Raw genomic sequence first — 25,894 nt, 5'->3', positions numbered from 1 at the left:
AATCTTCCAGTGATGCTTGCCTCTGTAGCTACTACGTGGTCAGAAGACTTTGCTCCTAGTAGCTCCAATAAGGGATGTTGTTCTCACAGACTCTGCTTTGGAAAAGAATATCCCAGGATGTGATGCAAGAGGGTCATCAGACACTCCCATGGGCTGGGCAAAAGAAACAGAGGAGCCGAAAGGTCTGACCAGTAGATGGCAGCAGAGACAAGCATGAAAAACATTAAATAACAGTTTTAACTAAGACAAATAGAAACAGCACAGCAGTGACACTTGCATGACACTCGGCTCCTGCTGTACTGCCAGCGTGAGCCGAGTGTCATGCGAGGATCACAGTAGTCCCCTTGTGGCCCCGGCCTAAGAGTACAAATAGGACCTTACCAGGAGAAGGACATTGGAGAGAAGAACAAATCACTGCAGTGCTGAAGGGTAACGGAGAGGATCTAATCCTGGTCAAGCCTGCCAAATATCCAAAGCAATCCTGTCTTCTGTCTCTGAAGTGTTGCGGGCGCCGCCGGGTGAGTATAAGTCAGTGTGTGTCTATGGCACTGTGATGTATACAGTATTTTTCTTTTTTTTTCTTTTATATTAAGTTTTTTTATTTCGAAACTTTACAAAGCCTCTAGGGAAGGCGCCGGCCGTCACTGCCTCTCACTGATCCCATCACTCTCACTGATCCCATCAGTCTCCATCACACATTAGGTGAGTAATGTCCAGGGAAAGTATTTGCTCTTTGTCAGTAATGATTGCTTGACAAGCCATGGTTAGCGATTGTCAGTCCACTTCGGCATGGAGCTCCGGCACGGTCAATATCGCTGCTTGTAATCTCTGAGCAAACTGCTCCTGTACTACTGCTGTGCTGAATCTAGGCTGCGACAGGCCCCTGTCCCCAATTATCCTCCAGCAGAGCATATATTGAGACATATATACTGTACCTCTGTATTATATATAAACATTTATTGTAACTGTGTATTTACAGTATATCACAAAAGTGAGTACACCCCTCATATTTTGAAAATATTTTATTAAATCTCATGGGACAAGTGAAGATATGACACTGATACAATGTACAGTAGTCAGTGTATGGCTTGTATAACAGTGTAAATTTGGTGCCCTCTAAATAACTCAACACACAGCCATTAATGTCTAAACCGCTAGTAACAAATGTGAGTACACCCCTAAGTGAAAATGGCCAAATTAAGCCCAATTAGCTATTTTCCCTCCCCGGTGTCAAATAACTCATCAGTGTTACAAGGTCTCAAGTGTGAATGGGGAGCGGGTGTGTTACATTTGGTGTTCTCGCTCACACACTCTCTCATACTGGTCACTGGAAGTTCAGTATGGCACCTCATGACAAAGAATTCTCTGAGGATCTGGAAAGAAGAATTGTTGCTGTACATAAAGATGGCCTAGACTATAAGAAGATTGCCAACACCCTGAAACGGAGCTGCAGCACGGTGGCCAAGACCATACAGCGGTTTAACAGGACAGATTCCACTCAGAAAAAGCCTCAGCATGGTCGATCAAAGAACGAAGCATCTTTTAAAGATGATGCACAAGAAAGCCGGCAAACAGTTTGCTGAAGACAAGCAGACTGAGGACATGGATTACTGGAAACATGTGCTGTGGTCTGATCAGACCAACATAAACTTACTTGGTTCAAATGGTATGTAGCAGCAATCAGGTGAGGAGTACAAAGACAAGAAGACAAGTGTGTCTTGCTTACTGTCAGGCATGGTGGTGAAGTGTCATGGTTTGGGGCTGCATCAGTGCTGCCGGCTGTGGGAAACTCAGTTCATTGAGGGAACCACAAATGCTAACATATACAGTTAGGTCCAGAAATATTTGGACAGTGACACAATTTTCGCGAGTTGGGCTCCACATGCCACCACATTGGATTTGAAATGAAACCTCTACAACAGAATTCAAGTGCAGATTGTAACGTTTAATTTGAAGGTTTGAACAAAAATATCTGATAGAAATTGTAGGAATTGTACACATTTCTTTACAAACACTCCACATTTTAGGAGGTCAAAAGTAATTGGACAAATAAACCAAACCCAAACAAAATATTTTTATTTTCAATATTTTGTTGCGAATCCTTTGGAGGCAATCACTGCCTTAAGTCTGGAACCCATGGACATCACCAAACGCTGGGTTTCCTCCTTCTTAATGCTTTGCCAGGCCTTTACAGCCGCAGCCTTCAGGTCTTGCTTGTTTGTGGGTCTTTCCGTCTTAAGTCTGGATTTGAGCAAGTGAAATGCATGCTCAATTGGGTTAAGATCTGGTGATTGACTTGGCCATTGCAGAATGTTCCACTTTTTTGCACTCATGAACTCCTGGGTAGCTTTGGCTGTATGCTTGGGGTCATTGTCCATCTGTACTATGAAACGCCGTCCGATCAACTTTGCGGCATTTGGCTGAATCTGGGCTGAAAGTATATCCCGGTACACTTCAGAATTCATCCGGCTACTCTCGTCTGCTGTTATGTCATCAATAAACACAAGTGACCCAGTGCCATTGAAAGCCATGCATGCCCATGCCATCACGTTGCCTCCACCATGTTTTACAGAGGATGTGGTGTGCCTTGGATCATGTGCCGTTCCCTTTCTTCTCCAAACTTTTTTCTTCCCATCATTCTGGTACATGTTGATCTTTGTCTCATCTGTCCATAGAATACTTTTCCAGAACTGAGCTGGCTTCATGAGGTGTTTTTCAGCAAATGTAACTCTGGCCTGTCTATTTTTGGAATTGATGAATGGTTTGCATCTAGATGTGAACCCTTTGTATTTACTTTCATGGAGTCTTCTCTTTACTGTTGACTTAGAGACAGATACACCTACTTCACTGAGAGTGTTCTGGACTTCAGTTGATGTTGTGAACGGGTTCTTCTTCACCAAAGAAAGTATGCGGCGATCATCCACCACTGTTGTCATCCGTGGACGCCCAGGCCTTTTTGAGTTCCCAAGCTCACCAGTCAATTCCTTTTTTCTCAGAATGTACCCGACTGTTGGTTTTGCTACTCCAAGCATGTCTGCTATCTCTCTGATGGATTTTTTCTTTTTTTTCAGCCTCAGGATGTTCTGCTTCACCTCAATTGAGAGTTCCTTAGACCGCATGTTGTCTGGTCACAGCAACAGCTTCCAAATGCAAAACCACACACCTGTAATCAACCCCAGACCTTTTAACTACTTCATTGATTACAGGTTAACGAGGGAGACGCCTTCAGAGTTAATTGCAGCCCTTAGAGTCCCTTGTCCAATTACTTTTGGTCCCTTGAAAAAGAGGAGGCTATGCATTACAGAGCTATGATTCCTAAACCCTTTCTCCGATTTGGATGTGAAAACTCTCATATTGCAGCTGGGAGTGTGCACTTTCAGCCCATATTATATATATAATTGTATTTCTGAACATGTTTTTGTAAACAGCTAAAATAACAAAACTTGTGTCACTGTCCAAATATTTCTGGACCTAACTGTATTGTGACATACTGAAGCAAAACATGACCCCTTCATTTCGGAAACTGGGCCGCAGGGCAGTATTCCAACATAACCACCCCAAACACACCTCCAAAATGACCACTGCCTTGCGAAAGAAACTGAGGTTAAAGATGCTGGACTGGGCATGATGTCATGGAGGATGGAAGAGGATCCAGCGACTCATGTAAAGCTCTAGTAAATTCCATGCCCAAGAGAGTTATGGCAGTGCTTGAAAATAATGGTGGTAACACAAAATATTGCCACTTTGGGCACAATTTGCTGATTCTCCCTTAGGGATGTACTCACTTTTGTTGCCAGTGGTTTTGACATTAATGGCTGTGTGTTGCGTTATTTAGAGGTCACATCAACTTTGCACTGTTATACAAGCTGTACACTGACTACTTTACATTGGATCAAAAGGTCCAACATAATGGATACTGTCCTCAACAGAGAAGAGGTAAAGATAGAGAACAAGTACCGTATTTTTCAGACCATAAGATGCACTTTTTTCCCCCCAAATGTTGGGGGAAAGTTGGGTGTGCGTGTTATGGTCTGACTATAGGGCTGCGGCCGGGAATGAGGGTGCTGCGGTGGAGCGGGTCATCGGGGGCACGAGCAGGCTGTAGCAGCCTGCTGTGACCACGTGGGCCCGCTCATTACATATGCACGCCCATCCTCCCGCCCATCTCTCAGCGCAGAAGCCGGCACTGACAGGTGGGCGGGAGGACGAGCGGGGACGCGCGCATAGTAAAGAGCCGGCCGCATGATCACCCCTGGCAATTACAGCCTGAAGTGATCATGTGCGGCTGTATTCACTGCTCCCTGCGCGTCATCATCAGCGCGGGGTGCAGTGAATCAGTGTACTCACCCATACCCGTGTGTGGAGCCGTCCCCCTGCAGCACGCAATGTCTTCCTGTCTGTGCCGGTCAGCTGATTTGTGCTGATCAGCTGATCGGCACAGACAGGAAGACATCGCGACGCTGCAGGGGAACGGCTCCACACACACAGGTCAGCGGCGCAGAGAGGAAGATGATCGGTGCTGCATGGAGTGAGGAAAAGGTGAGTATAAACGTTTATTTTTTTTCTCTGTGCTATAGGATACAGGCCATATACCAGGATGGTATGTGAGCACGATGGGGGCATATAGCAGGATGGGAGTATATGAGCAGGATGGATGGGGGAATATGAGCAGGATGGATGGGGGGGTATATCAATAGGATGGGGGTATATGAACAGGATGGGGGTAGATGAACAGGATGGGGGTATATGAGCAGGATGGGGGTTTATAGCAGGATCATATACAAGGCAGGAGGATCATTGCCAGGATGGGGTACCTTAGTAGAGAATTTGGGGACATTACCCCCATAACAGTGTCAGCAGCAGATCCTTGCCCCATAACAGTGTGTCATGACCACATTTTTTTGCTTAAAGTTTTATTTTCTTATTTTCCTAGGTGCGTCTTATAGTCCTGTGCGTCTTATAGTCCGAAAAATACTACTTACACGAAAAGAATTTGAGTGGATTTATAGATTGAATACTCTGAAACCTAATGGTGTGAATATTTAAGGTCTCTTCCATAATTTCAAAGAACATTAACTTTATTAGATTCCCCCTTTATAAAAAATACATTCCGGCGATATGTATTATGAATATTTTATCAGTCTTTAAAGAATTAGATATTGGAATTATATTTTAATATCTTTTTTTTTTTTATTCTTTTAACAGATCACTTTTTTACGTATTAATAAATGACAAAGTGACTTTGTCAAAATAAAATGAGCGCCATATGCGTGACCAGCATTCAATGTTTTGGGGGGTCATGGGTTTCATATCATAACATTTATGCAAGGTGTTGATTCGTATTGAATTGATGATGCCCTACGATTTTTAAATTCATTTTTTTTTCTCTATCTCGTTCCGTTTTCGAGATAAAAATGCTAACTCCGTTGTTTTCCACCAGGTGGCGCTATAGGTGGTTTCATTGTGTAGTGCATGGCTACTTTACTATACCTAGACACCACTTCTATGCCAATAGCTGCCACCGTTCTCAATTTAATGGTGTAGGACAGGATATGGGTGGACACACTGTATATAGAGCTGCATACATGGAATGTGATTTTTAGAATCTGTATTATTCTGTATATATACACTACATAGTACCACTTCTGTCCGGTATACACTATAAAATTATCAGTATCTGATTGTATTCTGGATAGTATGGGGGTGTGGTCTTTATAGGGTTTTGGCAAAATGTTCAGGTATAAAAGTGCTAAAATGTTGGTAGTTATGTCTAGGGGGCTGCAATAGAAAGCAAAATGGGGATTAAAGCAGGACAATCATACTTACTGATCTTCTGTGTGGCTGTCACGCGGTTTTCGGGTACACTCATTAAACCTTAAGTGAAGTGTAAAAATACATAATTGAAAAAAAATTATGTGTGGTATCCTGTATTTTGATACCCAGTGCAGATAAAGCAGACAACTGGTATTCTCAGACTGGGAGGCCCATAGTTATTGGTTCTCCCCAGGCTAGAAATAGCAGCCCGCAGCTGCCCCAGAATTGACGCATCCATTAGAAGCAGGAAATATTCATAAGGCTTAATGAGCGTACCTAGAATTACTCTCACAGCAGTGCGGAAACTTTGTAAGTATAATTCTTGTGCTTTAATCCCCATTTTGCTTCCTTTTCCAGCTTCCTAGCCCTTTATCCAGGCGGCCGAACCCTAACAGTAACACGGACTTCACTGAGTTTTACATAATCAGCTCTATTCCTTGAGCTGCCAACAGAGCCCTGTAAAGCGCACATCGACCTCGTCCAACTGTATTATTTGCCACGCTCCGGTTAATCATTCCGTTTTAGTGAGTGTGTGGGTTTGCTCATACCGGCTATGTGGGCACTTTCTTTATGTGTGGAATTTGACACTTACTGGTACTAGAGCTTTTACTAAGCTATTTAACTAAGGAAGAAGTAAAATAAATATTGTACTGTGTTTATTACGCTGTCAGCCATTGTTATTTTTCCGTTCTCAGATTACCCATAATGTCCAATTACACCAGTGTTTGTAAAATAATGGCTAATTTACTATGTGTTAAGCATACAGTATAAAGGAACTTACGCGATAAAGTGTAGATCTGGGTGTTAGACTGAATTATTGAGTATCATCCTTCCCTGGAATCCTTCCAATGTAGTCGGTGTATATACACTGTGGAGGCCTGGCGTTCGTTCCTGTGCTGTTTTATGCTTTGCATGAATGGAAAGAGCACGTTAGAGAGGGTCATATTACACATTTGCCTTCAGAAAATGGGTTAGCAATAGCAACATCGAAACGCCAATGTTATCTGATAAATAATGATGTATGGAAACAACTCAAAATAGATTGAAAATGGCACATTCCTTGGCCAGCACTTAAAGCAGCACTCCAGTGTTTTACGATTTATCCACTGGAGTGCTGCTTTAAATTTAAGGCCCCCACCCCCATTCTTATACTCACCTCCCTGCGTCTTCATCTGTTTCCAGTGTCACTCTGGTCAATCTCCTGAAATTTGTGACATTCTGGTAGGTCTAGTGTTTCATGGAGCAGTTGGAGGTCACAACTCAATACAAGTCTATGATAGCCTCATTCTGGCTCTCATAGAGTTGCATTAGGAAGTTGTGACGTAATTTCTGATGTTCGGCCAATCAGCAGTTACGAGTATTAGATGGTGCTGTGGGGCTGGAGAGATGCTGAAAAAGGGTGACCGCACCGGAGGGTGAGTATAACTCTAGGCGTAGGGGACTAAGGGGCACTTTGCACACTACGACATCGCAGGTGCGATGTCGGTGGGGTCAGATTGAAAGTGACGCACATACGGCGTCGCAGTCAATATCTGAGTGTGTAAATCCTTTATGATACGATTAACGAGCGCAAAAGCGTCGTAATCTTATCATTGGTGTAGCCTCGGTCATTTCCATAAATTGGGAAATACCGATGTTACGATGTTGTTCCTCGTTCCTGCAGCAGCACACATCGCTGTGTGTGAAGCCGCTGGAGCGAGGAACATCTCCTACCTGCGTCCCGGCCGGCTATGCGGAAGGAAGGAGGTGGGCGGGATGTTTACGTCCCGCTCATCTCTGCCCCTCCGCTTCTATTGGTTGCCTGCCGTGTAACGTCGCTATGACGCCACACGACCCGCCCCCTTAGTAAGGAGGCGGTTCGCCGGCCAGAGCGACGTCGCAGGGCAGGTGAGTGCATGTCAAGCTGGTGTAGCGATAATGTTCGCTACGTTAGCAATCACTAGATATCGTACCTGCGACGGGGGCGGGGACTGTCGCTGCAGCGTCGGTAACACATTGTTACCGATGTCGCAGCATGCAAAGCCCGCCTTAGATTTAAAGCGCCACTCCAGCAGTAAAAAAAAACAAAACGTGGAGTAGTGCTGTAAAGGAAACCTTTTACCCTGAAATTGGCGGCCAGTCTGCAGGCATCATGTTATAGAGCAGTAGATGATGAGTAGATATATAGTTTTGTGAGAAAAAAAATCTGTATTAACCTGTGTTTTATATTAAATAATCATCCCCGGGTGAATTTCCATTTTTTTTTTGTTTTTGTGTTTTCAAAGAACCATAACTTTTTGTCAATATAGCCATAAAAGTGCTTGTTCTTTCGTGGGTGAGTTGTACTTTTGAAGGACACCATTCATTTCACCACATAATTTACTGGAAAAAAAATTACAAGTATGGTATGTTAAATTTGCATAAAAAGTGCAATTTCTCAGTTGTTTTTGTTTTTTTTTTATTTACCATGTTCACTATATGGTAAAACTGGCCATAAATATGATTCTGTAGGTCAGACTGAGTATGTAGATATCAAACCTGTATAGTTTGGGTTTTTCTTTAAGTGGTGAAAAGAATATTGGAAATTTTGTAAATAAAACAATATTTGATTGTGTCACCAATTTCCAAGAACTGTAATGTTTTAATTTTTCGGGATCTGGGGCTAAGTGATGGATTATATTTTGCACGCTGAGCTGACTTTTTTACTGATACCATTTTGGGGTAGGTACGATGTTTTGATTGTCTCTAAGGCTATTTTCACTCAAGGTGTTTTTGCGAGTCCAGAGCGAAAATGGCAATAGCCAGCTACGGAGGAGAGAGGGAGAAAAATCCCTCCCTCCCCTCCTCAGTGCCGACCCGCCCCTCCTGAGAGCCGGCCCGCCCCCCGCAGCTGAGGTCCGCTCGCATGATCGGACCTTAGTCGCAATGACACTCGCATGACACTCTGCTCCTGCTGTGCTGCCAGCACAAGCCAAGTGTCATGCGAGGATCGCTTTAGTCCCTGTCTGGCCCCGGCCTAACCTCATACTAAAGTGATCTAATCTACTCTTATTTTCTTCATCTGGCATCAGTTTACATTAAGGACTGCATTCAAAACATATTTCACCTATGCATTAATTTCACTTGAAGGGGCTGTCCACTTTGGACAATGCATACTTTAGACAGTCAAACAGAAAAAACTGTCAGGTGTTACTATCTATTCCTGTCCCGATCTGTCTGCCTGTGCCGGAATTAACATCTATGATGGTGACAGGAGGAGGAAGGCCAGGCAGCAGATAGGGGCGAGAATAGATGGCAATACCCGACCCACATATTCCTTTCCTGTTGCACCTGTCAATCAAATAGCAGTGCATTGCTGTAACTTTACTTGCACATATTTCTGAAATAAAACCTCCAAACTCAGAACAAAAGCTATGCTTAAATTCAACATCCTAGCACCAGTATAGCACTGGCTTTACTTTATATATGAAAATCCTGCTGATTGGTTCCCTTTAATATAACCTGCACACCTGCACACAATGTTTAGGTTAGGTTTTACTGTTACTTATAATATATTGTTACTACAGTTTTGTATCTGACTGAGATTCTGTTTGTTTCTAGCATTAAAAGCAACCATGAGTAGTGAACTAAACGTCCCAGTGGACCCCTCCACCCCCGCCGTCTCTGAGCGCAGCAACAAAGGTATGGACTACAGGGACTGGGTCAGACGCAGCTACCTGGAACTGGTGACATCTAATCATCACTCAGTGCAGGCCTTATCCTGGAGGAAGTTATATCTCAGCCGAGCCAAGTTAAAGGCTTCTAGCAGGACCTCTGCTCTGCTTTCTGGATTCGCTATGGTAAGAGGAAATACTTTGGGTTTTTTTTTTTGTTTTTTTTTAACCGAATAGGTTCTACTGTCATAGAATCACACAAAGTTAAAATGTATGACCTATCATGCGTTAAAAATTATAGTGCACTAGGTAGCACTAGATACTCTGCTCTCTTCCTCTAAAGAGGTTATTTGCATAGAAAATGTGTTTGCACCCAGTAAATCAACAGTATATGTGTTTAACGAGAACCCATCAGGTCCCCCGTGCCCCCAGAATCACCAGCTATTGTGTCTACCTATCTAAATTTCTTGCCTAACTGTCCCTTTATTACACTGCATACCAACAGATCTTTAGAAAAATTATTTCTAAAGTTCATTTATGATATGCTAATGACCCCCTTGACTAGTTGATGGGGCATTACTTGCCCAGACTAGTTAGCCCACCTAGCACGTTATCACGCCTATCTTTAGAAGACTTTGGTCATGCGCAGTAGTCCTCTCTGGTTCTGGGACACATACACCCGGCATCAGAAGTTCAGTAGTGTGAGGGAACATAACCGTGCACATGCGTGAGCTTTGTATAGTGCTGGCAATGACGCTGGCTCTTGTAAGTCATGCTATCACGCCCACAGGGGTGTGATAACATGACAAATGGGCCGATTAGTCTATAGAACTAACGTCCCATCGACCAATGAAGGGTTTATTTCCATATCATGTCATGCATATCATATCATATCATGAAATGCTTTTTCTAAAGATCTGTTTGTGTCCTTGTAATAAAGGGGCTGTTAAGCGGGTCATTTTGATAGGTAGCTGCTGATGGTTCTGTGGACACAGGAACCGGACAGGTTCCCTTTAATTTCACCTTTGTAATGGATCCTATTCAGAGGAACTTGCCTTGTTTCTTTCATTCTTTTAGCCCAGGATTCAGGAACCTTTTTGGCTGAGAGAACCATGAACGCCACATATTTTAAAATGTAATTCCGTGAGAGCCATACTGACCGGGGGGAGTGGTGGTGGTGGAGCACCTCAGAAGGTCCCAAAAGGCAGGGTAGGCGATGCTGCAGGCACAGAGGAGGAGGTGTCGTGGTTCAGGAGGGTCAATGTGTGGAGGGGCGGCGATACTGCTGCGGGCTCGTGGAGTGTCATGGCAGCGGGCACCATTGATCTGCCAGCGGGCTCAGGAGAGAGGGTGTTGTGGCTCAGTGTGCCGCAGCGGAGGATCGGCGATACTGTGGGCTTATGAGGTGTTGCGGCAGCGAGGACCATTGATCTGCCGGTGGGCTGATTGAATCTCTCGCAGTTGATGAGATAGATATTAAGAAAATGGCCGTGGCACGTACGCAGATCGCCGATATAGACTTCAAGAAAATGGCCACGGAGTCCTATCTGCACACACGCCACCTCCGCAGCCATTTTCATGAAGTCCATCTCGTCAACTGCAGGAGATTGAAAGCAGCTCACAGGTCAATGGCGGCCGACACCGCACGAGCCACCACTGCTGCACCTGTAAAAAAGTGTGTCTTACAAACCGGAAAATATGTTTTTTTTTTATTAAAGATTTGTCTGCGAGCCAGATGCAGCCATCAAAAGAACCACATCTGGCTCGTGAGCCATAGGTTCCCTACCCCTGCTTTAGCTTATAGCTCCTTTGCAAATAGGAATTTCATAAATGTTCAGAAATTTGTTCAGTTCTCTTACTCTCAGTATAACAGTATGTAGAAGGCAAAAAGGAGGGGGAGGACGCTGCTGTATCTGTAAGACTGCGTGTGAAGACATGGGTTAGAGAGCACAACTGGTGGTGAGTCCAAAGTCTGTGTGCACAGCTCTGGCATCACAGCGGAAAGATCATCCCCCCACACCCACTGAGCAAGCGGAAAGTATAGATTTTCCAAAGGCATAACGAGACCTTACAAAAACATACAAGATACAAAATAACACAGCTTCTGTTACATCAATGATCAGGAGACCAGCAGGTGATTGGTCACCTCTTAACAGATATTGTGGGATCAGACTTAAGGAATACAAGGTCGGTTAGGACTGCAGTTACCAGACTACTGCCAAATACCAACAGAAATAAATCCCAAAAGAAGAAAGAAAGACCAAATGTATAATTATGGTTCTCAGATGTCCGTACCCATTGGGCCGATCACAAACCACAAGGCACAGTATACACAGAAATCTTGCTATCAGTGTTGTGGAAGGGGTTACAGTCATGGCCGAATGTGTTGGCACTTTTGAAATTGTTCTAGAAAATGAAGTATTTCTCCCAGAAAACTATTGCTATGTGACATGTTTTGTTATACACATGTTTATTTCCTTTGTGTGTATTTGAATAACATAAAACCCTAGAAAAAAAGACAAATTGTACATTACTTCACACAAAATCTTAAAAATGGAATGGACAAATATGTTGCCACCTTTCCTAAATTGTGGGTAAACAACTTTCTTTCCAGCATGTGATGCTCATTCAAACTCATCTATGACAAGTAACATATGTGGGCAATACAAAAATCACACCTGAAAACAGATAAAGAGGTGAAGTTGACTCAATCTTTGCATTGTGTCTGTTTGTGCCACACTAAGCATGGAGAACAGAAAGAGGAGAAGAGAACTGGCTGAGGAATTGAGAATCAAAATAGTTGAAAAATATCAACAACCTCAAGGTTACAAGTTTATCTCAAGAGGTTTTGATTAGAGATGAACGAACCCAAGGTTTGGTGTCCAGTGTATGTTCCAAACACAGACTTAAAAAAAAATAATCAGAGTTTAGGTTCAGAGTTTGAGTATTCTACGAATGCAAACCACTCCTGCGAGCATCGCTATGCTTGGGTACGCTCAACGGTCAGCCCAGTGCGAGCTGCTTGCAGTGTTTAAGCGACTCACACTGGGGATAACAACAGCGCGATCCGATGTAGTGTGCATAAACAAAAAAAAGTGGTTGTCTGCAGGTGGACGGAGATCCCAACTGCCCAATTAGTGACTTCCATTGCAGTTCAGGTCAATTCTGGGTTTGAAATCGAACTTTAGATAAAGTCCTGCTGAACCCGCCAAACTGAACTTCCACGGGTCGGCTTATCTCTAGTCTTGATGTTACTTTGTCCATGGTGCACAACATAATCAAGAAGTCTATAACCCATCGCACTGTAGCTAATCTCCCTGGCTGTGGACGGCAGAGAAAAATTGCTGAAAGGTTGCGACACAGGATAGTCCAGATGATGGATAAGCTGCCCCCAGTCAAGTTCCAAAGAAATTCAAACTGTCCTGCAGGCTCAGGGTGCTTCCGTGTCAGCGCAAACTATTCGTCCACATTTGAATGAAATTAAACGCTATGCCAGGAGAGCCAGGAGGACCCCTCAAATAAGAGAGACATGGAGCAGTTTGCAAAAGAAGAGTGGTCCAAAATGCTAGTTGAGAGGTGTTATTCCAAAGGGTGTGCAACCAAATATTAAGTTGAGGGTGTCAACAATTTTGCCTAGCCCATTTTTGGAGTTTTGTGCGAAATTATGTCCAATTTACTTTTTTTTTGTGTGTTGTTCCAATACACACAAGGGAAATAAACATGCGTATAACAAAACATGTGTAATTGCAAGAACTTTTTTGAGAGAAATACTTCATTTTCTGGACAATATCCTGGGTGACAACACTTTTAGCCATGACTGTATACAGAGCTCAGCATTTGTAGAACTCATATGTCTGCAGTGTATAAAACAGTTTTTAATCAAAACTGTAGACCCCAGTACAGTAAGTGAAACATATCTGGGATCAGGGTCTCTGCCTCAACATCATGCTGCTTTCAGATGAGGTTGCAAAAACCTGTTGAGAGCTTCTCTTTACATACCATATACAGTGGCATGTAAACGTTTGGGCACCCCTGGTCACAATTACTGTTATTGTGACCAGTTAAGCAAGTTTAAATATGAAATGATCTCTAAAAAGCATAAAGTTAAACATGACACAACTCCTTTGTATTTGAGGCAAAAATAAATATTTCAATCTTTTACATTTAAAAAATTACGAAAAAGAAAACTGGCTGATGCAAAAGTTTGGGCACCCTTGGATATTTGTATGCTCAGATAACTTTAGACCAAGGTTTCAGACCTTAATTAGCCTGTTAGGGTTATGGCTTGTTCACGATCATCGTTATGAAAGGCCACATGATGCAGATTTCACACTTTATGAAAAACCAACCTCATTTAACCTTGTGCCAAAAAAACAGCAGCCATGGGTTCTTCTAAGCAGCTGCCCAGCACTCTGAAAATGAAAATGTTGGAGGCCCACAAAGCAGGAGAAGGCTATAAGAAAATAGAAAAGTTGCCCTTTCCTCAGTTCGCAATGTAATTAAGAAAAGACAATTAAAAGGAACAGTGGAGGTCAAGATAAGGTCTAGAAGACCAAGCAAAATGTCTGTGAGAGCTGCTCATAGGATTGCTAGAGAGGCAAATCAGAACCCCTGTTTGACTGCAAAAGACCTTCAGGAAGATTTAGCAGACTCTGGAGTTGTGGAACTTTCTTTTTTGCCTAAAATACAAAGGAAATGTGTCATCTTTACCTTTTTGTCTTTTAGAGATCATGTCATCTTCAACCTGCTTACTAATAGTAATTTTAACCAGGGGTACCCAAAGTTTTACATGGCACTGTATTTGACATTGTAGTTCGCAGTTAGCAGAAAGAGCATTTTACCAGTCAGTAGAAATGTCTTTTTTTTTTTTTTTAAACTGTGAAGATTTATAATATCTTTCAAAACCCCATCAATATTCTCACTTTTGGAGACACAGAAATAATTGTGGTTTTGAATCTTGGACTTGTAACAAAATCTGAAGACATTGTTTCATTTTCCTCACTAAATAAGGACAATTTTATTGTCTGCTGGAGTTGTCTCTGAAGCATGACAGAGCATCAAGGATTTGAAAAGAACGTTTGAGATGATCAATTTAACATTGTGACAGCCTGCCAAAAACAGGTTTTTATGTTACTAGCCTGACATAATAATTCAAGCTTATGAAATAAATAAAATTCCAAAACGAATGAGTCATGGAAATCTCCAGCCATTGTGTGATATTTCTCTAATTCCACCATAAGCTCAAAACGTTTTAGGAAGTTCTGAAATAAATATCAAAGGATAGAAAATGAATGGTTCTTCATGTTTGGTAGAGGCAGAAGGCTCTAAAAAACAGTTTTGAGAATGAAATACCGTATTTTTCGGACTATAAGACGCACCGGACCATAAGATGCACCCTGGTTTTAGAGGAGGAAAATACAATTTTAAGCAAAAAATGTGGTCAAGACACACTGTTATGGGGCGAGGATCTGCTGCTGACTCTGTTATGGGGGTAATGTCCCCAAATTCTCTACTAAGGTACCCCATCCTGGTAATGATCCTCCTGCCTTGTATATGATCCTGCTCATATACCCCCATCCTGCTCATATACGCCCATCCATTCTGCTCATATACCCCCATCCTGCTCATAAAATACCCCCATCCTGGTATATGGCCTGTATCCTATGGCACAGAAAAAAAAATAAACGTTTATACTCACCTTTCCTCACATCCTGCAGCACCGATCATCTTCCTCTCTGTCTCAGCAGCAACGCCGCTGAGTGGAGCCGTCACGGTGTGTGGAGCCATTCCCCTGCAGCTTTGCGATGTCTTCCTGTCTGTGTCGGTCAGCTGATCTGTGTGGACACTAGCGGCGCGCACAGCGATGACGTCATCGCTGTGCTCACCGCTCTCTACACAGATCAGCTGACCGGCACAGACAGGAACACATCGCGAAGCTGCAGGGGGATGGCTCCACACACGGTGACGGGTAAGTACACTGATTCACTGCACCCCGCACTGATAATGATGCACGTGGGGCAATGAATACAGCCGCACATGATCACTCCAGGCTGTAGTTGCCGGGGTGATCATGGCCGGCTGTTAATTGTGCGCGCACCCCCCGCTCATCCCCCCGCCCATCATTCCGCCCACCTGTCAGCGCTAGCTTCAGCGATGAGAGATGATGGGCGGGAGGATGGGCGTGCATATGAAATGAGCGGGCCCACGTGGTCACGGCAGGCTGCTACAGCCTGCTCGTGCCCCCGATGACCCGCAGCACCCTCATTCCCCGCAGCCACATTGAGACTATAAGACGCACCCCCCACTTTCCCCCAACATTTGGGGGGAAAAAAGTGTGTCTTATAGTCTGAAAAATACGGTAGTAGTTAGTACCTGTACCAGGTATATGAGGAGACAGGAAACGGCAGCAATCACCGATGTTTTGTCTTTCTAACATGCTGTATATGAGTCCAGGCCGCTGTGTAGAACAGAAAAAACACTTTATAATACTTATCTAAATGGTCACGCTGCGGTGGATTTGAGTCAGATGGGCGTCTCCTTTGTCCAGTGCTGGCGCCGCCTCTTTCGTCCATCTTTGTCCTCCTTCTTCTGAATCCTGGGTCCATGATGTGTCCTACGTCATATACACGCGCCAGAATTGAGGTCCTGCGCAGGCGCACTTTAATCTGCCTGAGCAGGGCAGATCAAAGTATTGTAGTGCCCCTGTGCAGAACCGGCGAGTGTGTATGACGTAGGATGCATCATGCACCCAGGCTTCAGAAGGAGGACGAAGATGGACGAAAAAGGAGGTATCGGCAGCGGACAACGGAGACGCCCATCTGACTATAATCCACCGCAACGACCGTTTCTGTAAGTATTATAAAGTGTTTTTTACATTCTACACAGCGGCCTGGGCTCTTTTATACAGCATGTTAGAATACTGTATATAAGAGCCCACTGGGGGTGGCCGCAGCTTATAGGCCAAATAACTGGTGACAGGTTCCCTTTAATTAATTTAGTGCATTTTGTTAAGGCCGTGTCACACAGACAGTTAAATCTGCGACAGATCTGTGGTTGTAGTGAAATTGTGGACAATCAGTGGCAGGTTTGTGGCTGTGTACAAATGGAACAATATGTCCATGATTTCACTGCAACCACAGATCTGCCAAAGATTTATCTCTGCGTGTGACGGGGCCTGTAGTGGTGTACGTCTCATCACAAATGTAATTCTAGTCAAGGACTGGAGAAAATATTTCCGGAGTAAGGAATTCTGCCTTTTTTTAATTTAATTTGTCAGGCTCCTCTGAAGCGTCACCAATTTTGTCTGAACCTCCTGATACTGGTGTTTAAAACACCAAAAGGTGCAATGTTTTTGCACACTTTTGCAACTTTTCAAAGTGTTTTAATCCAGTTTTTTGGCGAAAACAGTTTGATGAATTGGGATCTTAGAGTGACTGCTGTGTGAATAAAACATTATTTTATGCTTCTCATTGCAACTCCTCTATGACAAGATTAAAATCTTTTCTACCTCTTGTATAGTAAACAGATATAGATGAATAGACTTGCAGGCCTTGAAAATGTGCCACAAACATACTATATATACGAGGTGGCCATAAAATACCCTAAGGTGTTTAGAGCCGTGTGCAGACTGACCCAGTGGACAGAAGTGTCTGAAAACTGGTATGTATTCTATTCAAGGATGGGGAAACGGAAGGCATCTTAAAAAAATGTTTTATACCAAAACTCCCCACAGGTGAAAAGTGGCGCTGTACAGTGAGCGCGCCTTGCAACTCAGTCTGCTAGATGCCCGCCTCTTTGCTGGATCGTGCGCTGTTAGTGCGGTTGTTTTATGAGAATGCCAGGAATGCCACAGCTTCACTGAGAGCCTTTCGTCGTTTGGAAGACCTTCACATACGTAGTATAACACCAATGGCTGTCAATTCGCTGAGACAAATTATGACACATTTTGAGGCAACAGGGTTACTGAGTGTTCAGCCAGGGCTCGGACGACGACCGGTAAGCAGAGAGGAGGACATTGCCACTGCCATCGTGAAACAGGGCACAAACAACCCTGCCGGGAACAGCAGCGCACACAGTGTTTCCAGACAATTGGGGCTCCCGTACAGCACAGTGTGGAAAGTTCTCTGAAAGGTCTTGCGGGCATATCTGTACAAAATAAGCCATCATCAACAACGTCTTCCTCGTGACAATAATACCCGCATGATATTTGCATTCATGAATCTGGTGAGAGTGGAAGTGGATGTCAACTGGCCATGGAATTTTACCTGAATGGAACGGTGAAAACACAAAACTTTCGTATATGGGCTACCAAAAATCTGCATGTGATCGAGGGGGTTTCGCTGCATTCGCCAAAGGTAAACTTTTAGTGTGCCTTCACCTCCTCATTCATCTTTGGACCGTTCTTTTACGAAGAAATGAGGCCAACTGGGGTGGCTACCTGTTCCGTGACAGCAGCGAGATTCCAGACAATTCTGGAAACCGTGGTCGTTCTGCAACTCTAACAGCGGCTTCATTATGAAGCACATCTTCACATTGTAAATCGTGTGAAGAACGTTCTGCATGCACATGATCCCGATGACAGGATTTTGAGTCGCTCCTTCCCTAACGCATATCCACCTCATTCGCCCGATCTCAATCTTTGTGATTTCTGGTTGGGGGCACACTTGAAAAAGAGCGTGTTTATCGGGGAAATGTCGACACCCTGGCTGACTCCAAAGGCCGCATCATTTTGGAAGTGCACAGCATCCCACCAGACATGTTACTTGCAAGCATTCAGCATGTTATGCATAGGATGAATATGATCACTATGCATGATGGCGGCCATACTGAACAGTTATGCTAGTAGGAACAATTGTAACATCTCCAATTATCGGCACATGGCTTTTGGGACACTCGCTCAATGTACAGTGCCACTTTTTCATCTAGTGGGAGTTTTGGTATAAATTTTTTTTAAAAAATGCCTTCCATTTCCCCATGACTTGAATAGCATACATACCAATTTTCAGCCAATTCTGTCTACTGGATCAGTCTGCACACCTTAGGTTATTTTATGGCCACCTTGTATCTAAACATCAACAAAGAAATGGAATTAATAGGTTTAAAGGGAACCAACCAGCAGGTTATCACATATAAAGTACAGGCAGTGCCATACTGGTGCTAGGATGCTGATTAAAATTATAACTTCACTTTAGAGATCCAAGGCTTGATTACAGAAAAATCCTTTACCAAAGCTTGAGAAATTACTACATTGGTGCAGTGGCTTGATCACTGGGGCAGGAATTTGTGCGTTGGGTCCTCTGGAATGATTCCTCCTCCCGCCTTGCCTCCTTTTCTGTATTTAAATTTTGTGCTGTCATTCCTGATGTTGGTGGCGCATGGACATTGCTAGTGTGACGTTGTCTTCAGTAAAATGGTGCCAGAATCAATGCATGCGCTTACTGTGATCTCCGGCGACACTCTACTGAGGAAATAGTGAAGATGACGGCGGTGCATGGGCTGATGAACAAAAATTCAATCTGTGCATGCACCTCCACTGCTCACAATCGTCCCCACAGTGTTTCTATAACATGGCGCCCGAGATTGCGCATGCACCGATCCAACGCCATTTTATTGAAGACATCACAATGCACATAAGACATAAGCAATGCACATAAGCTGCTAACATCGGCAATGGTGGTGACACCGCAAAATTTAAATACAGCAAAGGAGGCAAGGCAGGAGGAGGAAGCTGAGGACCTGACCCACAAAGTCCCGCCCCGATGTTCAAGACACTGCATCAATGATGTTATTTCTAAGGCTATGTGTCCACGGTAGAACGTATCTGCGGATTTTTCTGCCTGAAAATCCTCGACTTTCGCGGCAAATCCGCACCCGCGGATTTGCCGCGGATTTGCCGCGGATTTTGATGCGGATTTTTTTTTTTTTCCCCATTCAAAACCAAAAATCCACACCAAATCTGCACCAAACAATTGACATGCTGCAGATTTTTCCGGATCAAAATCCGCGGCAAATCCGCAGCGGAAAAATCCGCAGCATGGACACAGCATTTCCAAAATGCCATTGAAATGGCTTGGAAGTGCCGCTGCTGCAGATTTTCGGGAAATCCGCGGCAAATCCGCGGCAAAATCCGCGGTAAATCCGCAGCGTGGGCACATAGCCTAAAGGTTTGATAAAGGATTTTTCTGCAGTCAAGCCTCGGATCTCTAAACAGAAGGTATCGTTTTATTCAATAACCTAGTGCTAGTATGGCACTGCCTGTACTTTGTATGTTAAAAATCTGCTGGTTGGTTCCCTTTAAGTAAATATTAGGAAAATAATAATCCCTAATCTAATGATTTTCTTGTATAATGTGTTACTTATTAAAGGGAAACATTTCTGGTAATTTCCAGATTTCTTTTCGCATAAAATGCCAGTGCATGGGAAAGTTTCTTGAGTGGGTGGAAACATTGTCCAGTTGTTTAGCAAAAATGACAAGCTGGCAAATTTCTCGAGGCCTGACTGCTGAATACTTTATTGTCTTCATTGTTTAATTTTCTTTTCGTTATTTTTACTAAAATGTACAATTATAGATAAGCAAGTCTTTTGATATTCAGACTTCGTAGCTATTGCCGAAGATGTCGGTTCTCAGCTAATGAATGATTAAATTGCATGAGTGCTATAACCACACTGATTAAACAAGCAGCAGTGTCCCCCACTGGACAAGCCTCACAGACACAGCCATTCTCCTTTCTCTAACTATTAATTATAGGTGGAATATTTTCTTTTTTGCATTCACTTAAGGTACCGTCACACATAACGAGATCGCTAGCGAGATCGCAGCTGAGTCACGGTTTCCGTGACGCAGTAGCGATCCAGTTAGCGATCTCGTTATGTGTGACACTTACCAGCGATCCGGCCCCTGCTGTGAGATCGCTAGTCGTTGCAGAATGGTCCAGGCCATTTTCTTCAAAGGTGATGTCCTGCTGGGCAGGACACATCGCTGTGTTTGACACTGTGTGACAGGGTCACAGTGACTGCTGAGATTGTTATACAGGTCGCTACTGCGACCTGTATTGTTCCTGCATCGCTGGTAAGATTTGACTGTGTGACATCTCACCTGCGACCTCCCAGCGACTTACCTGCGATCCCTATCAGGCGCTAGTATGTCGTTGTGTGTGACTGGGCCTTAATAGTCTTCACTGCTGTGCTGTCACACAGCTTTGGTAAAGTTTCTTCAGTGTTTATGGCTTTGTCTCTATCTTTATGGCTAAGCTGTGAGATGTGATATCCTCTCATAACGAAATCCCCCACAAAACTGCTGCTGCATTCCTTATCTTTGCTTTTATAGAGTCTATGATAGTCCCTCTTGATTAGCTGTGCTATTCCAAGTGATGTGATAGCTGCAAGTACTTTTGGGGAAGCCCACACGCATGTGCCCCCAAAGACAAGTACCGTATTTTCCAGATTATAAGACGCACTTATAATCTGCATATAGATTACCGGGGCAACAGTGGTGGAGCGGGATCACAGGAGGCAGGGTTGGCGATACTGAGGGTTCAGAAGAGGGGTTGTAACTGCAGTAGAGCGGCTCAGGAGAGTCACAAGACAAAGGGTCAGTGATACTGCGAGTTTGGGGGTGTCGCGGCAGCGGCGGGCGCCACTGATCTGCCAGCGGGCTACGGGCTCAATTGAACTGCCGGTGGTACGCGATGGATTTCAATAAAATAGCCGCGTTGGCCATCAGCGCATGTGTCGTCTCCGTGGCCATTTATTTGAAGTCCATCACGTCAACTGCCGTCACTGCAGTTCAGTGGAGCCCACAGTTCAATGGAGCCCGTAGCCTGCCGGCAGGTCAATGGCGCCCGCCACCGCAATACCCTCGAGCCCGCAGTATTGCCGACCCTCTGTCCACTGACTCTCCTGAGCTGCGACACACCCTCCTCTGAGCCCGCAGAATCACCGACTCTGCCTCCTGTGATCCTCCTGAGCCGCTCCACCACCAGCACTCCTTCGGTGAGATATTAGAAGACACACTAGGATTATAAAACGGACCCTCATTTTAGCATTAAAAATGATTTTTTCATATTTTCCTCCTCTAATTTTGGGGTGCGTCTTATGATCCAGTGCGTCTTATAAAACAAAAAAACACGGTAATTATTTTCTGGCTGATGCAATATGGAAAATGATAGCAGCAACTAACACGATGCACAAGAAGCAAATTGCATGTTGCTGGAATTTCACAGATTCAGTACATTTCTAAAAGTTTAACATGATTTGTATTCACTTTGTATGGATTTTCTCATCTCGATTTACAACAATTTGATGGCATTTTATTATATCATTGTAAAAGTCTTTCTATTTTTATGTTGTTCCCTAGGTGGCAATGGTTGAAGTCCAGCTTGAGATGAAATATGATTACCCCAAACCGTTACTCATTGCATTTAGTGCCTGCACCACGATACTGGTGGCTGTCCACTTATTTGCACTTCTCATCAGCACTTGTATACTTCCCAATGTCGAGGCAGTGAGTAATATCCATAACTTGAACTCTGTCAATGAATCCCCCCATGACCGTATGCATCCCTATATCGAATTGGCTTGGGGCTTCTCCACAGCTCTCGGCATCCTCTTGTTTCTTGCTGAGGTGGTTCTTCTGTGTTGGATAAAGTTCTTACCAATTGACTCTCCACAAGTTCGCAATGAAACTGCCACATCACAGAGGCAAAGTTCGGATGCAGGTTTTACCTCTGCACTAGTGTCCACCATCATCATGGTACCTGTGGGGATTATCTTTGTCATCTTCACGATTCACTTTTATCGCACATTGGTGAGGCACAAAACCGAGCGCCACCACAGGGAAATCGAAGAACTCCACAAGTTAAAAATCCAACTTGATGGGCATGACCGAGGTGTAAATGTGGTGTGAAGTTCAATGGTCAGTGGACTCCGGTTCATGAGTCTCCATTATTGAACACTTCTCAGAAGTTGGGCTGTATTTCAAGCCTCTGGGTCATAGCTGTAGAGCTTTAAGACTGAATTGTTCCAAGTTGCAGATTATTTCTGCATTGTCACTTTAAAGGGTGTGTAATGGGACAACAAAAGGAAAAGTTGTATTGTTTACAAATGGGGCCTGAAATGCTTACTTACCAATGGTGGAAAAAACAACAGAACTTTTTGGTGGGTACCAAAATGAATACTAAATGGTTTTACTGTTGTGTTCCTTATCGTTGTCAGTCCATTTTCGGTGCTTATGTGTATATAGAATTTCAGGAGATCATCTTCAGCAGTGGAAGGAATAAGCAGTACCTACTCTGAGTGCTTTAATATGTATTTAAGGGGGTCTCTGCTTTGGAAGGGCCCAGTGACAATTCACAAAAAGTCCCCCTGCTGGAACCTCCAATGAAATTATTTTATGGAGTCTTTATACCTGGCATTGAGTTTTTCTGCAACGACTGAGAAACTTAAGCTGGTGTCACACATAACGACGACGACAACGACGTCGCTGCTACGTCACCATTTTCTGTGACGTTGCAGCGACGTCCCGTCGCTGTCGCTGTGTGTGACATCCAGCAACGACCTGGCCCCTGCTGTGAGGTCGCCGGTCGTTGCTGAATGTCCAGCTTCATTTTTTGGTCGTCACTCTCCCGCTGTGACACACACATCGCTGTGTGTGACAGCGAGAGAGCGACGAAATGAAGCGATCAGAAGCCGGCACTGGCAGCTGCGGTAAGCTGTAACCAGCGTAAACATCGGGTAACCAAGGGAAGACCTTTCCCTGGTTACCCGATGTTTACGCTGGTTACCAGCCTCCGCTCTTGCTGCCAGTGCCGGCTCCTGCACTGTGACATGTGGCTGCAGTACACATTGGGTAATTAACCCGATGTATACTGTAGCAAGGAGAGCAAGGAGCCAGCGCTAAGCAGTGCGCGCGGCTCCCTGCTCTCTGCACTGTGACATGTAGCTGCAGCACACATCGGGTTAATTAACCCGATGTGTGCTGCAGGAGAGCAAGGAGCCAGCGCTAAGCGCGGCTCCCTGCTCTCTGAACTGTGACATGTAGCTGCAGCACACATCGGGTTAATTAACCCGATGTGTGCTGCAGGAGAGCAAGGAGCCAGCGCTAAGCGCGGCTCCCTGCTCTCTGAACATGTAGCACAGCGACCTTATGATCGCTGCTTCTGCTGTGTTTGACAGCTAAGCAGCGATCATAACAGCGACTTACAAGGTCGCTGTTACGTCACCGAAAATGGTGACGTAACAGCGACGTCGTTGTCGCTGTCGTTTAGTGTGACACCAACTTTAGGCCTTATATTCATAATGGAATATCTGTTTAATGGAGTTGAACCACAATTACAAATTATCACCTATCCCAGGAAAGGTGATAAGTTCCTGATTGCTGGGACTTCACAAGTCCTTTGATTAATTGGAGCCGTAGTTGAGCATGCATGGTAACGCTTAATTGAAAGTCTATGGGACTGAAGGATATATAACATAAAGTACAGTACCCATTAAAGGGAACCAATCTCCAGGATTTTCCTGTATAACCTAAAGCCAGTGCTATACTGGCACTATCATGCTAATTCTATACATAGCTTTAGTTGTCAGCTAGGATGTATAAGTTTTGAAACACAAGCAAGTAAAGTTTGTAAAATGAGAAGCTTTTTGATTAGCAGCTGCTGCCCATTAGCTGCTAGCTAGGGTGTTTTTTTGATAGTGATTGCCACCCTCCCTACCTGTCCGTCCTCCCCCTATTAGTAAAACAATTCTATAATAGAATTAGCATAAATAAGTGGCTAGATGGACCTGTGTTGATGTCATAGCCATGTGACCAGAAGGGGCGGGGCCTCAGCCAACAGAAAAATGTTGCTTTCTGGTATCAGCTGTGTTGGCTGAGGCCCGACCCTTTGTGGTCACATGGGTATGACATCAGCACAGGTCCTTCTAGCCACTTAGTAAAACAATTCTATAATAGAATTAGCATAAATAACAGATAGGCGGAGGACAGACAGACAGGAGGGCAGGAATCACTATCAAAACCCACCCCAGCTATCAGCTGATCAACAGCTGCTGCCGCCGCCAATCAAAAAGCTGCTCATTTTACAAAGTGTACTTGTTTATGTTTCAAAACCTATACATCCGAGCTGACAACTAAAGGTATGTATAGAATCAGCATGATAGTGCCAGTATAGCCCTTTAGGTTATATATTAAAATCATGGTAATTTGTGCACTTTAAAGCTGTGAGGGGACCTGTGAAAAGATACAGTAGGTCCTGACAATACAGCAATCCAAATGTTGGAATATAAGAAAAGAGTTCTGCTCAGAAAAATCATAATCTTCTGAATTCCCACAGCCACTACCTTCGTGGAAAGATTAGGAATGTATAATCCATACTTAATGTTGTGCGCCCCAATAAGGCTAAGTTCACATTTCCGCTAAAATCTATCAGTCATAATCCGCTGCTCTTGTAAACAGCGGAATCCGTTTAGCGGATTCCGCTGCTCCCATAGACTTGTATGAGCAGCGGATTGTGACTGATGATGCTGCGTTGCACCCTGCGCCCGACTGATCAGTCGTGGAACGACTGACCGCCGGGCGGGAGGAACGCAGCATGTAACGTTTTTTGAGCAGCGAGATCCGTCGGATTTCGCTGCGCATGCTCTCTGGCTCCCTGCACACGTCACCAGCTTTGGTTGGTTACCCGATATTTACCCTGGTTACGGTGCAAGGAGCCAGCGCTAAGCGGTGTAGGCCCGTAACCAAGGTAAATATCGGGTAACCAAGGTAAACATCGGGTGCTTTGCTGTTACCCGATATTTAGGCTGGTTACGTGTGCAGGGAGGCCGACACTTCCCCGCTCGGCCCCGCCCCCTCCCGCACTCCGCACATGTATGTACACACACACACACACACACCTGTCCCCAGCCATGCAGACAAGCACTGCCACTGACACCCTCGTCTGGCCCCGCCCCCTGCTCGGCTCCGCCCCCTCCCGCACTTTGCATGTGCACACACACACATACATACATACATGCACATACACACACTCACTCACACATACACTCACCTGTCCCCAGCCATGCAGACCGCAGCACTTCTACTGACATCCTCAGCGCCTGGCCCCGCCCCCCGCTCGGCTCCGCCCCCTCCCGCACTTTGCATGTGCACATACATACATACATACATACATACATACATGCACATACACACACTCACTCACAGATACACTCACCTGTCCCCAGCCATGCAGACCGCAGCACTTCCACTGACATCCTCAGCGCCTGGCCCCGCCCCCCGCTCGGCTCCGCCCCCTCCCGCACTTTGCATGTGCACACACATACATACATACATACATACATGCACATACACACACTCACTCACAGATACACTCACCTGTCCCCAGCCATGCAGACCGCAGCACTTCTACTGACATCCTCAGCGCCTGGCCCCGCCCCCCGCTCAGCTCTGCCCC

At 44.6% G+C, this 25,894-nt stretch overlaps 1 protein-coding gene across 1 annotated transcript in view; it reads left to right on the top strand.

The window, feature by feature from the left end:
• ORAI2 (ORAI calcium release-activated calcium modulator 2) overlaps nt 1–23,218 on the top strand; it is a 53,550-nt gene extending 30,332 nt beyond the window's left edge. Inside the window, exons 2-3 of the mRNA XM_075333242.1 lie at nt 9,394–9,632; nt 21,802–23,218. Coding sequence (XP_075189357.1) covers nt 9,408–9,632; nt 21,802–22,350 — 774 coding nt within the window. The 5' untranslated portion in view covers nt 9,394–9,407 and the 3' untranslated portion in view covers nt 22,351–23,218. The remainder of the gene's footprint in view (nt 1–9,393; nt 9,633–21,801) is intronic.
• Nucleotides 23,219–25,894: the final 2,676 nt, after the last annotated feature.

Source organism: Anomaloglossus baeobatrachus, chromosome 2, assembly GCF_048569485.1.
Source record: "Anomaloglossus baeobatrachus isolate aAnoBae1 chromosome 2, aAnoBae1.hap1, whole genome shotgun sequence".
Taxonomy (NCBI): domain Eukaryota; kingdom Metazoa; phylum Chordata; class Amphibia; order Anura; family Aromobatidae; genus Anomaloglossus; species Anomaloglossus baeobatrachus.
Note: the sequence above shows the minus strand (reverse complement) of the source record. Positions and strands in the feature narration are given on the sequence as shown.